General features: G+C 45.2%; 3 protein-coding genes across 9 annotated transcripts in view; 1 reads left to right on the top strand and 2 right to left on the bottom strand.

Annotated features, from left to right (window-relative positions):
- Positions 1 to 1,469, bottom strand: part of LOC109865146 (general transcription factor 3C polypeptide 3) — a 20,587-nt gene extending 19,118 nt beyond the window's left edge. Inside the window, exons 1-4 of the mRNA XM_031816458.1 lie at positions 1,252 to 1,469; positions 986 to 1,097; positions 541 to 806; positions 155 to 278 (exon numbers count right to left, since the gene is read on the bottom strand). Of these exons, the coding sequence (XP_031672318.1) occupies positions 155 to 278; positions 541 to 806; positions 986 to 1,097; positions 1,252 to 1,350 (601 nt within the window). The 5' untranslated portion in view covers positions 1,351 to 1,469. The remainder of the gene's footprint in view (positions 1 to 154; positions 279 to 540; positions 807 to 985; positions 1,098 to 1,251) is intronic.
- Positions 1,470 to 1,736: 267 nt separating this feature from the next.
- LOC109882720 (PEST proteolytic signal-containing nuclear protein-like) lies at positions 1,737 to 4,829 on the top strand. Of its 4 annotated transcripts, XM_031816456.1 has the most exons (6): positions 1,775 to 1,838; positions 2,561 to 2,579; positions 2,652 to 2,823; positions 2,906 to 2,980; positions 3,653 to 3,705; positions 4,149 to 4,817. In XM_031816456.1, the coding sequence occupies exons 1-6, from the start codon at positions 1,790 to 1,792 to the stop codon at positions 4,261 to 4,263; spliced, it is 483 nt and encodes a 160-aa protein (XP_031672316.1). In that variant the 5' UTR covers positions 1,775 to 1,789; the 3' UTR covers positions 4,264 to 4,817. The 4 variants fall into 4 exon arrangements, 3 of the variants coding, with proteins under 3 accessions (XP_031672315.1, XP_020330397.2, XP_031672316.1); XM_031816455.1 differs by lacking the exon at positions 2,561 to 2,579 and having other exon boundaries at positions 1,737 to 1,838; positions 2,600 to 2,823; positions 4,149 to 4,829; XM_020474808.2 differs by lacking the exon at positions 2,561 to 2,579 and having other exon boundaries at positions 1,739 to 1,838; positions 2,603 to 2,823.
- Positions 4,825 to 12,625, bottom strand: part of LOC116362160 (uncharacterized) — a 40,834-nt gene continuing 33,033 nt past the window's right edge. For 3 of the 4 annotated variants that reach the window (XM_031816450.1, XM_031816452.1, XM_031816454.1), the window contains 7 exons: positions 12,273 to 12,450; positions 11,906 to 11,971; positions 11,268 to 11,397; positions 10,550 to 10,713; positions 9,746 to 9,883; positions 6,872 to 7,039; positions 4,825 to 6,412 (listed from right to left, as the gene is read on the bottom strand). In XM_031816450.1, coding sequence (XP_031672310.1) covers positions 5,853 to 6,412; positions 6,872 to 7,039; positions 9,746 to 9,883; positions 10,550 to 10,713; positions 11,268 to 11,397; positions 11,906 to 11,971; positions 12,273 to 12,450 — 1,404 coding nt within the window. In that variant the 3' untranslated portion in view covers positions 4,825 to 5,852. The remainder of the gene's footprint in view (positions 6,413 to 6,871; positions 7,040 to 9,745; positions 9,884 to 10,549; positions 10,714 to 11,267; positions 11,398 to 11,905; positions 11,972 to 12,272; positions 12,451 to 12,625) is intronic. The other variant, XM_031816453.1, reaches the window with a different exon arrangement.

Raw genomic sequence — 12,625 nt, 5'->3', positions numbered from 1 at the left:
ATCCTGTCTGATGATCTCCTCTGTCCTGAACACTACCTACCATGTCTGATGATCTCCTCTGTCCTGAACACTACCTACCCTGTCTGATGATCTCCTCTGTCCTGAACACTACCTACCCTGTCTGATGATCTCCTCTGTCCTGAACACTACCTACCCTGTCTGATGATCTCCATACACATCAGGACGGCGTCCTCCTTGTCTCCACGGGCGTAACGGATGTTGGCTTCTCCCATGAGGCCCCTTAGGGCCCGGGGCAGCTTGCTGCGGTTACGTCTCTCCTGAACAGTAGACAATCAAGATCAATAGTCCCATGTCAACAAACACTGCAGCCTGACCAAGTGTAACAAAGGTGTTTCAGTGAACCAGGCTCAAATGGTGACTAGCCCAACTCTGCCTGAGATGAGCCATAATTAAACTATTATTGCATACACAACACATCTATTGTCAAACTATGGCTAACTGATCTAATGTCAAGGCTCAGAGGGCTAACAGTCTTGTGAACCCTGTTAGAATGAAGACGGGCCTTTATCTAATTTTCACCTTCATCATCTTCTTGTTCTCTCGGTTAAGCTCCATTTCCAGAGCAAAGACATCCCCAGCTGAGGGCCCTTCCTCATCTCCCTTAGCTTCAACCTTCCTCTCCTCCTCTGAATCCTCCTCTTCCTCTTCTTCATAATCGTCATCGTTGTCTTCATCCTCCTCCTCCTCCTCCTCCTCTTCCTCAGTCTGTTCAGTCTCTGTTCCCTCCTCCATCATCGAGGCAAAGGCCTTCTGGACAGAGGGGCTGACGCCTTCCTCGGGATCCGCTGGCAAGGACAGAAGAGGTGGATAGTTGGCATACAACAATGACTTGACTGGAATTGCTTAAGAAGACATGAAGAGTGCCTAGGCTTTAGCTCAGCGGGCTAATACAAGATTGTGGGAAGCAGAATATCCATGTTCCGAACCCAAGCAGTCACATGACTGAACAAGTGGAGACACACACCTGCGGGCCGTTTTTTAGAACATTTTCTCGGACTGCGGCCGTGGGAAGTGCTGGGGAGAGTGTCATCTGGTCCAATCTCTTCATCTTCCTCTGAACGCCCTTCGTTCGATACCTGAGAGAAAAGATCCGAGATGAGATGCTTTCAACACAGGCATTCGTGAAAGGCGTTCCAGTAGCACATATATATCATTGCGAGCTCCAAAACGTGTACACAAGTTTGATCTTTTCAACGTTAATACAGCATGCAGAGTGGATGTCCCACTTACCTTCAATTTAGCTTTTCTTTCCTCTCTCCGTATTTCAAACTCCTCGAATGAAATTCTTCCCTCCAGGTAGTCAATGAGCTCTGAGCTGAACGCCGACATCTCACCGACTAACTAAAACGATTTATGGTGTTTAAAAACACGTAAAACAATGATGATAATTCTCATTGTAAACATTTCATTTTGACAACATGAGTGACACCGGCGACTGTTAATGACGTAATTTCAAAACGACAGAAGTTCTTCTTCGACGCTTCAAAAGGTAGATTTGTAAATCGTTACACACCGCCACCTATCGATTAATGCATGAACCACAAAAATACTCATAAACAAACAGAGACAAATACACACATAAAGTATCAGATAACGACAATACATTGGTATATTATTCTTTGATGATTTTGGTATGAATCATTGGGAGTAAATTCGTGTTTGGTTGTTGTTGTGTTCAGACAAATCCTATTCCAGAACGACAGGTGGCGCTGTTCTGTACCATCTCGTTAGAGAAATCCCATTCGCTTCTTCCATCGTCACTGATGTTATGGCGGACTACAACAAGCACAGCAGCAAGCGGCTCTCCGATGATGGAGGTGATACTAGTACATCTTTAGGGGCAATGTATCGCTGTCTTGTCGAAATAAGACTAGAAGTATAACGTTACATCGACCACCTGTAACTAATACAACATTCCCATGCTCATCGTGTCCGCTTGTGAACGGAGCTTCGGCCTGTCCCCATTCAGCTAGCTAGATAGCAGCCATTGATGTAACGTTAGCAGGTTTCCAATGAAACTAGATAGCTGGTTTTATTAGCTAGCTAGCTTTACGCGAGATCGCTAGGTTAGCCATTGCAGCTGCTCATGTATGATGGAGCAAAGTTTACGATTGTTTTTCCAAATACTTTTGTCGGTAAACACAACTAATATGGGCTTCACTTGGCATGCAGCCAGTTAAAAAAAAAAGACACATTAAGCTAGCTAAGACAGATAAATGCATAGGATGCAACATGCGTTGAACGTAAAAAATAACGTAAAAAATCTGTAACATGATATGCAATAAACTATAGGCTATACATGCACATATGCTATGTGGCAAATTGCAATAGTGTTAAAATAACTAGCTAGGTTTATGACCAAAATACCGACCATAACCGCAACAGTAGTGGGAGTGTTTGGTGCTTTCACACACCAACTTCCAAACAGGTTCACCCATAGAATTAGGAATTCCTTTAATAGGATCTCTATGGGTTCACCCACCTACCGGTAACCCGGCAACCACTCCCAGGTAACAGTAGCTCATCCTTGGTTTCCCAGGCAACAGTTGCTCACCTTGGTAAGTTGTTTCGCCTCCAGCAGGACCGGAGGAGAAGGAAGGCAGTGTGAAAACTAAGACTGTCTCTTCCAGCACTGGAGGAGGGGGGAAACGCTCGGCCCAGGAGGTCAGCCCTGGCCCGGGGAAGGTGTCCACCTCGAGCCACCCGGTACCCCCAGCCCCCAAAGTCTCCAAGATAGGATTTGGTCTGATCAGCCAGCCTATAAAGAAGCCTGCGCCCATCTCCATCAAGCTGGGTGCTAGTGTGAGTACCATTAGGGTTAGTGTGTGTGTGACATCTAACTCAGTGTGTGTGGTTGACAGATGTGTGTATCTCTCCATTTTAGAAACCCAAAGAGCCTGTACCTGTTCCTGCCAAGAAACCAGCTCTGGCCTCGGTTTTCAATGTTGACTCTGATGATGTGAGTTAAGGCTGGCTTCATTTCGGCTGGCACCGAGCCAAACTTGGCTAGCCGAATCGAACGAGAGTGCATACTCTCTTAAAATAACTTTGCTGGAAAATTAGAAAAAAGCTGCAATAGTACTGTTTGTCCATTTTGAGACACCGTAGCCAGTATACGCTTCCTCAAAATAGTCAGAATTAATAAAAAAAGAACTCAAGAAATGTAATTAGTTTAGAAGTAGTTTTTTTCAACGTAAGTTCACATCTAACTAAGATGTTTCTTGTAGTATTTTTCAAAGAAAAGTCATATCTCATTGAATGACAGACTTTACTGAAGAATCCCTACTGTTGACCAATCAGAGAGGAAGGAGCGTACACTTCCGCTCCCAACTTCGGCTTGCCTCTAGAAAAATGTTGTGTACCCAAACACCTGAAAAACTGAAATCCAAAACAAACAAAAATGTCACAAAATGACATCACAATATATGCACAAACTGTTTTGGTTGGGAAGCATGCGTACGCCTTCACACACACACACACACACACACAGCATGCTGACGCCTTCATAGACACACAGACACAGCATGCTGACGCCTTCATACACACACACACACCACACGATATCCCAATAGATTAGTAGGTTGTGCTCTAACCACAGAGTTGTAATAACAGCTGTTTTCTCCTCTGACAGAGTGAGGAGGAGATGCCTGCAGAAGCCAAGATGAGGATGAAGAACATTGGCAGGTAAGAAGCACAACGTTTGAATTATTATCTCAAAATGTTTTTACAACATCTCACAAATGTTATCTGAAATTCCAGGTTTTCTGACATAATACTCTGTTCATAAATCACTGAGATGTGATGTAACTGTTTCCTAGATCCTTGTCCAGTATTCTACCTAGTGTGCGTCTCTGAAACGGCATCCTATTGCCTATTAGTTAACTAATATTGACCACTTTGGAGAGACCTCTGGCCCAAAGTATGGCACTATATAGGGAATCGGTTACAATTTTGGGTGGATTTGAACCAGGCGTGATGACCACACGTGTTTGCATGGGTCATTTGAGCGTGGACCTACTACTAATCAATGTGATGTTTTCATTTTGGGCAACGCACCAGTTCAGACCGCAGTGGTTTCAACAACCTGTAGGTCCACTACCACACATAACTCTCTATGTTCACCTCAGGGAGACGCCCACGTCAGCAGGCCCCAACTCCTTCAACAAGGGGAAGCAGGGATTCTCCGACCACCAGAAGCTCTGGGAGAGGAAGCTCAAGTCTCAGACGGACACTGACCAATAGGGCTCCGCCTCATTGGTTATTAGTCACAGTAAGACCAGTAGGGCTCGGCCTTACTGGGTTGCTAATGACAACAGTCAAACTGCACACCGTGTTTGTTTGGAATGATGTCACCTTGATTGAGGTCTTTTTCTCTTCGTTTGTCTGTTGACGATGGTGTAAAAACAATGTACATACTGCTATGTAATGATGGGGAGACATTCGTGCTATCAAGCATATTCTTTTGTTTTGTTTTAAACGTGTGTGTGTGTGTGTGTGTGTGTGTGTGTGTGTGTGTGTGTGTGTGTTATATAGCAGACTGGAGTGGGTGTAGTTCAGAGCAATGAGGATATGTTTTGGGAAAGGGAGCTTCAAGACAACTTAATAATAGTTTGACTCATCTAGGATATATCACTACTTTATAACAGTCCTAACAGGGTTTTCAACCCTGGCCTTTCCCTCATTTATATACTGTCTGTCATGCCTTTATAGAGTGATCCCAGACAGGAACCATTTCTCCCGTGCCTGAGGTTGACGTGTAGAAATATTCATATTAGGACAATAAACTTACATTCAATTCCAAAATGAAATGTATTTTTTAATGATATTTATGCACACAAAAAAAAGCTATTGAACCACAATGCACATACCGGTGTATCATATACATTCTTCAAATGCATAAATAATGTAAAGCCTCAATGACAATCTTGATGATGTTACTGGGTATAAGAAGAGGAGCGGAGGACAGTATTATCAAAGATCGTTATAACTAAACCAAGATAGACCACACCCTGTCGTTTCAAAAGGGGAATGAATGAGCCGTAGTGGGCAGAACAAGTGGATGCTTCACATTTATACACCCGGTGAAATATCGGTCTTATTGTTCCATCTGTGCTATTATATTCTTTCAAAATGGAAAGACATGACGTAAGCATTTTTTCCTCTCATCAGGAAACGAATTATTCGGCTGTCAACAGCTGTCTTTAACTGTAGCTAATGCAAGTATGTTACATCCTTCTCTGTACTGTAGTTAGTTTGTAATATAAATAAATAGTGGGGTGTATTAACTAGGAAACAAACAGAACTCAACAGAAGCAAGAGAAACTGGGACGGAACCTGAATTTGTCCAATAGAAAGTAGTTTTCGTGGGCAAAACATTTTCCGTTTGCCAAAGGTTTTGCTACGGTCCAAAAACTCTGATCTTTAGCACAGTTATTGGAGAAAAAAACCTGACCTGGTTGGTTTAAAAGACCAATTACTGAAAAAAGAATACACCCAGGATCTGCATTGACTGACATTTACCAGGAACCACTGCTTTGACTGCTATTTACCTCCTGGAACCTGGTAACCACTGCATTACCAGGTTCCAGGAGGTAACAACACATTCTTAGAAGCAACAACCATGAAACCACAGGTCCCTCAACCCCCAAAAATATATATACAAGGTGTCAAGTTACTGGAGAACTGCCCTAACGCCTACAAAACAGTCCCTCTGTCCTGGGTGTCTGTGTGTCTGTCTAACAGTGTCTGTGTGTCTGTCCCAGTCCCACTCTGGGCTGGCATGGCCTTGTGGAGGGATCTCCAGAACCGTGATCCAGAGTTGGAGCTAGTTATCATCCTTCCCTGGTCCTGGGGGTCCAGTGCAGAGCAGGCAGGACTCTGATGGCCCTCCGAACTAGTGGGGGCATCGGTGAGGCTGGAGTCACCATGCCTAGGGTGTGAGACAGGGGTAGAGATAGAGGCCTGCTGCTGGTTGGGCTGGTGGTGCTGGGGCTAGGACTGGTGTTGGGGATGGTGGGGCTAGGACTGGGGTTGGGGATGGTGGGGCTAGGGCTGGGGTTGGGGATGGTGGGGCTAGGACTGGGGTTGGGGATGGTGGGGCTAGGACTGGGGTTGGGGATGGTGGGGCTAGCACTGGGGTTGGGGATGGTGGGGCTAGGACTGGGGTTGGGGATGGTGGGGCTAGGACTGGGGTTGGGGATGGTGGGGCTAGGACTGGGGTTGCGGTTGGGGCTGGTCCAGATGAGGATGAGTTTGAAGTGTGGGTCTTGTTGTAAGGCTCTGATGCCTGTCTCCAGTTCAAACAGACAGGTACTGGCCAGGTAGTCAGGACTCAGGACACACACCAGTCGCCTGCTGCTGCGGATCGCACACACCACATCCTCTGTATACGCTAAAGCACAGAACACACAAACAAAACCACAAACACCACACAAGTGTCATGCTTGGCAGGGCGACATGATAGTTATGCAGACTGTCAAAATGTGCCAGTAAAACAGTGACTCTTGTGAACCACACATTGTTCAGAATACATTTCATTTGAAAGCTGCCATCTCCAGGCCAACGTTCAACGGTAATGTTTTACAGTCTACTCTGGTAATGTGACTGTTTCTATTCACATGGCCTGCTCAACTATAACCTGAACCTAGATCAGTTTGTGCTGTATAGCCAACTCCTATGGGCGTTGGCTGGCTCTACAGCACAAACTGGTCTGGGACCAGACTAATATGCGTCCTAAATGGCAGCCTTTCTCTATATAGTACCCTACGTTTTAGTGGTACACTAAATAGGGAATAGGATGCCATTTGTACCCTATAGGGAATAGCCATTTGGGATGCACCCTAGAACCCACCTCCGCCCGGCAGCAGGTCTCTCTCTAGCAGAAAGAGGTGGTAGCCCCACTGCCCCTCCAGAACCCTGGGCAGGAGCACCTCCAGTGCCTCCTCTCTTCCTCCTCCCCCCGCCTCCTCAGAGGAAGAGCTGGGCACGTAGGACACAAAGGCATCATATTCCTTGTCATCTACAGAGTCAATACAGGGAAGGAGACAGAAGAGACATTCATCTACAGAGTCAATACAGGGAAGGAGACAGAAGAGACATTCATCTACAGGGTCAATACAGGGAAGGAGACATTCATCTACAGGGTCAATACAGGGAAGGAGACAGAAGAGACATTCATCTACAGGGTCAATACAGGGAAGGAGACAGAAGAGACATTCATCTACAGAGTCAATACAGGGAAGGAGACAGAAGAGACATTCATCTACAGGGTCAATACAGGGAAGGAGACAGAAGAGACATTCATCTACAGGGTCAATACAGGGAAGGAGACATTCATCTACAGAGTCAATACAGGGAAGGAGACAGAAGAGACATTCATCTACAGAGTCAATACAGGGAAGGAGACATTCATCTACAGAGTCAATACAGGGAAGGAGACAGAAGAGACATTCATCTACAGGGTCAATACAGGGAAGGAGACATTCATCTACAGAGTCAATACAGGGAAGAAGACAGAAGAGACATTCATCTACAGGGTCAATACAGGGAAGGAGACATTCATCTACAGAGTCAATACAGGGAAGAAGACAGAAGAGACATTCATCTACAGGGTCAATACAGGGAAGGAGACATTCATCTACAGAGTCAATACAGGGAAGGAGACAGAAGAGACATTCATCTACAGAGTCAATACAGGGAAGGAGACATTCATCTACAGAGTCAATACAGGGAAGGAGACAGAAGAGACATTCATCTACAGGGTCAATACAGGGAAGGAGACATTCATCTACAGAGTCAATACAGGGAAGAAGACAGAAGAGACATTCATCTACAGGGTCAATACAGGGAAGGAGACAGAAGAGACATTCATCTACAGAGTCAATACAGGGAAGGAGACAGAAGAGACATTCATCTACAGGGTCAATACAGGGAAGGAGACAGAAGAGACATTCATCTACAGAGTCAATACAGGGAAGGAGACAGAAGAGACATTCATCTACAGGGTCAATACAGGGAAGGAGACAGAAGAGACATTCATCTACAGAGTCAATACAGGGAAGGAGACATTCATCTACAGGGTCAATACAGGGAAGGAGACAGAAGAGACATTCAGGTTACAGGGTCAATACAGGGAAGGAGACATTCATCTACAGAGTCAATACAGGGAAGGAGACAGAAGAGACATTCAGGTTACAGGGTCAATACAGGGAAGGAGACATTCATCTACAGAGTCAATACAGGGAAGGAGACAGAAGAGACATTCATCTACAGAGTCAATACAGGGAAGGAGACAGAAGAGACATTCATCTACAGGGTCAATACAGGGAAGGAGACATTAATCTACAGAGTCAATACAGGGAAGGAGACAGAAGAGACATTCAGGTTACATGGTCAATACAGTGTATTGATGAATCATTGAAAATAGGTGGGTTTTTTTAGATTTCAGGATATTCCCGAGTTGACTGATTTCAATTAGAACTGACCCCAACCCTTTTTTAAACACATAATACAACACATCGTACTGCAGTGATGACAGTTAGGACAGTGATCACAGTTAGGACAGTGATCACAGTTAGGACAGTGATGACAGTTAGGACAGTGATCACAGTTAGGACAGTGATCACAGTTAGGACAGTGATCACAGTTAGGACAGTGATGACAGTTAGGACAGTGATCACAGTTAGGACAGTGATGACAGTTAGGACAGTGATGACAGTTAGGACAGTGATGACAGTTAGGGCAGTGATGACAGTGATGACAGTTAGGGCAGTGATGACAGTTAGGGCAGTGATGATAGTTAGGACAGTGATGACAGTTAGGACAGTGATCACAATTAGGACAGTGATGATAGTTAGGACAGTGATGACAGGACAGTGATCACAGTTAGGACAGTGATGACAGAACAGTGATGACAGTTAGGACAGCGATGACAGTTAGGACAGTGATGACAGTTAGGGCAGTGATGACAGTTAGGACAGTGATGACAGGACAGTGATCACAGTTAGGACAGGGATGACAGAACAGTGATCACAGTTAGGGCAGTGATGACAGTTAGGACAGTGATGACAGTTAGAACAGTTAGGACAGTGATGACAGTTAGGACAGTGATGACAGTTAGGACAGTGATGACAGTTAGGACAGTGATGACAGTTAGGACAGTGATGACAGTTAGGACAGTGATGACAGTTAGGGCAGTGATGACAGTTAGGGCAGTGATGACAGTTAGGACAGTGATAACAGTGATGACAGTGATGACAGTTAGGACAGTGATGACAGTTAGAACAGTGATGACAGTTAGGACAGTGATGACAGTTAGGACAGTGATGACAGAACAGTTAGGACAATGATGACAGTTAGAACAGTGATGACAGTTAGGACAGTTATGATGTAATTTCAAAGAACTGACAACAACAGGCTTTTTTTCTAGAACACCCAGCCATCTTTCTGTGTGGTTTGAGGTTGTAACTAGTCAAGTTGAAACAGTCATTTCCTGATGGCTAGATTTGAGGTTTGCCTAGATGCTAGATAGCTTTTATCTGACAGTGTGTGTTTTCATGTGTGTGTAAGATTGGGAGTGGAGGAGATGGACACCATATAACAACCAATAGATACTTGGTAAGAGTGGGAGGAGAAAACCCAAAATGAAGATATCCTGTGATTTGTTTTCCGTCCGTCCGTCCGTCTGTTTGTCTGTCTGTGAGTGAGTGAGTGATGTGTTTCTGACCTGTGGTGGTCTGTTTGTATGGGAGGTAGATTCTGTAGAGAATAGAGATCTCTAGCCAGTAGACGTGCACTGTAATGCCCATCCCAGCTACAAACAGCAGAGACACCACCGGACACACTATCACCAGCACACGGGAAACTGAAACAGCATTACAAAATACACATTATAAACTGGGTGGTTCCAGTCCTGAATGCTGATTGGCTGACAGCCGTATACCACGGGTATGACAAAACATTTATTTTAACTGCTCTAACTACGTTGGTAACCAGTTTATAATATCAATAAGGAACCTCGGGGGTTTGTGGTATATGGCCAATATACCACGGCTAAGGGCTGTGTCCAGGCACTCCACATTGCGTCGTGCATAAGAACAGCCCATAGCCGTGGTATATTGGCCACATACCACACCCCCTCGGGCCTTATTGTTTAATTATAACACATAGGAGCGTTGTTGTCTCAGATAACAGTATGACAAGATATGGTTATTAAGTCAAAAAATACATTGCTAGTGTTCTCTGAAAAATGGATCTGACTCGTGGTAGGCTAACCTTGGTACCCAGAACCAAATCAGATGCAATGAGAGACTAGGGCTGCGTTCCAATAATCTCTACTTCCTCTAGATGTGTGACCTTGTTCATTACTCCCAACCAATTGAAAAGCATTGGATTGGACCAGGCAGGTGCCAGAGGGAGTTGTCATAAAACAGTCATTTCATTCAAGATCCATGAAGGGAAGTGAACAAGTGCACACTTGGGGAGAAAGGAGAGATGATTGAGATGCACCCCATCAGTATTCTTCTGGTACCTGCAGCTTTCCTTGTCAGCCTGATGGTGGCGCTGCTGTTGCCTACAGAGTTCTGGGCCAGACAGGTGAAGGTGGAGTCCAGGTGTAGCTGGGTCACCTCCGGGATTTGAGCTGTCCTGGTGACCGTGAACTCAAACTCTTCAATACTCCTTTCCCTCACCTGCCTGGAGAGGAAACAGAAGGTGACCCTCTGGTCGACTATGAAAAGCCAACTGACATTTACTCCTGAGGTGCTGACCTGTTGCACCCTCGACAACTAATGTGATTATTATTATTTGACCATGCTGGTCATTTATGAACATTTGAACATCTTGGCCATGTTCTGTTATAATCTCCACCCGGCACAGCCAGAAGAGGACTGGCCACCCCACATAGCCTGGTTCCTTTCTAGGGAGTTTTTCCTAGCCACCGTGCTTCTACACCTGCATTGCTTGCTGTTTGGGGTTTTAGGCTGGGTTTCTGTACAGCACTTTGAGATATCAGCTGATGTAAGAAGGGCTATATAAATATATTTGATTTGATTTGGTTGTTGCCCAAATGGCATCCTGTTCCCTATAAAGTACACTGTGCACTATGTAGGGACTAGGGTGCCATTTTGGGACGTGGGTGCCTGACAAAAAAAAAGGTTTAATGAATGAATCATTCATTCATTAATGTTAATGCTTAATATACAATAATACATGACGAGCATCAATAACAAGAATGAGATCCAACTCACTGTGCTTCCATCTCCATCAGTTTCATCATGCCTTCATGGTTGCTATGGGAACTGATCCACCACTGGACCACTGGGTCAAAGGTCCTCTGGAATCCAAAATGCACCTGACAGCTCAGATTATGAGGCTCCCCTGGGGAATAGAGGGTTGATATAAGGACTAGGCTGCATCCCCATTACCTATATAGTGCACTACCTCATAGGGCTTTAGTCTAAAGTAGTGGACTACCCCATAGGGCTTCTGGTCTAAAGTAGTGCACTACCCCATAGGGCTCGGGTCTAAAGTAGTACACTACCCCATAGGGCTCTGGTCTAAAGTAGTGCACTACCCCATAGGGCTCTGGTCTAAAGTAGTGCACTACCCCATAGGTCTCTGGTCTAAAGTAGTGCACTACCTCATAGGGCTCTGGTCTAAAGTAGTGCACTACCACATAGGGCTCTGGTCTAAAGTAGTGCACTACCACATAGAGTTCTGGTCTAAAGTAGTGCACTACCCCATAGGGCTCTGGTCTAAAGTAGTGCACTATATAGGGAATAAGTTGCCATTTAGGACGAAGCCATAAACTGGTGAAACACAGTGATCATACTCTATACAACTGCCATCATCAAATCAATCATTCAACCTCAGGCTCTGCACTCACCCAGCTCCACGCCCTCTTCGTTGCCATGGGGATAAGTAATCTGTGGAGGGTATTTGGTGTCAGCGGCTGTGGAGGTAAAAGTGACATTTACTAGAATGTGTGTGTACAGTATGTGTACGAGCATGTGTGGTGTGTGTGCAATTCGTAAGTGCGTGCATGTGACGTGTATGGGCGTGTGTTCATCTTGTGTGGTGTGTGTATGGGCGTGCGTTCATCTTGTGTGGTGTGTGTTTGGGCGTGCGTTCATCTTGTGTGGTGTGTGTATGGGCGTGCGTTCATCTTGTGTGGTGTGTGTATGGGCGTGTGTTCATCTTGTGTGGTGTGTGTTGGGAGACAGAGCCTGCAGCGACAGTCCTCCCGTACTTACGTATGACCGAGACATTAACAGATCTCCTGACTGTCCAGGGGATCCCGTTGTCTTCGTAGGTGTAGTCACAGAAATACACTGTAGCATCACTCACATAGACAGTACCCAGCAGAAGAGTATACCGGTCTACCACAGAGATAGTCCTCTTATCCTGTATCTCACACACAGGCCTGGCATCCTGCAGAGAAACCCATGATGTAAAGCCATTATTCACTTGTTTGCCTGTTCAGTCGTTTGTTCATTTCTTTGTACGTTCGTCTATTTATTCCATACATGTGTTGACCTGTCACAGGTGAGCAGGTGTGTAACCGGCCACATGGGTGTGTAAGGCTTGTACTTGTGTTTACTAAAGG

The sequence above is a fragment of the Oncorhynchus kisutch genome, unplaced genomic scaffold (genome assembly GCF_002021735.2).
Source record: "Oncorhynchus kisutch isolate 150728-3 unplaced genomic scaffold, Okis_V2 scaffold800, whole genome shotgun sequence".
Classification (NCBI taxonomy): Eukaryota; Metazoa; Chordata; class Actinopteri; order Salmoniformes; family Salmonidae; genus Oncorhynchus; species Oncorhynchus kisutch.
Note: the sequence above shows the minus strand (reverse complement) of the source record. Positions and strands in the feature narration are given on the sequence as shown.

What these genes read in the sequence shown, in the direction of transcription:
- LOC109882720 (XM_031816455.1), top strand. Translation starts at nt 1,790, where the DNA reads ATGGCGGACTACAACAAGCACAGCAGCAAGCGGCTCTCCGATGATGGA. An exon ending in CCATCAAGCTGGGTGCTAGT is followed by an intron (nt 2,824 to 2,905) that starts GTGAGTACCATT and finishes TCTCCATTTTAG; the next exon opens with AAACCCAAAGAGCCTGTACC. An exon ending in TCAATGTTGACTCTGATGAT is followed by an intron (nt 2,981 to 3,652) that starts GTGAGTTAAGGC and finishes CTCCTCTGACAG; the next exon opens with AGTGAGGAGGAGATGCCTGC.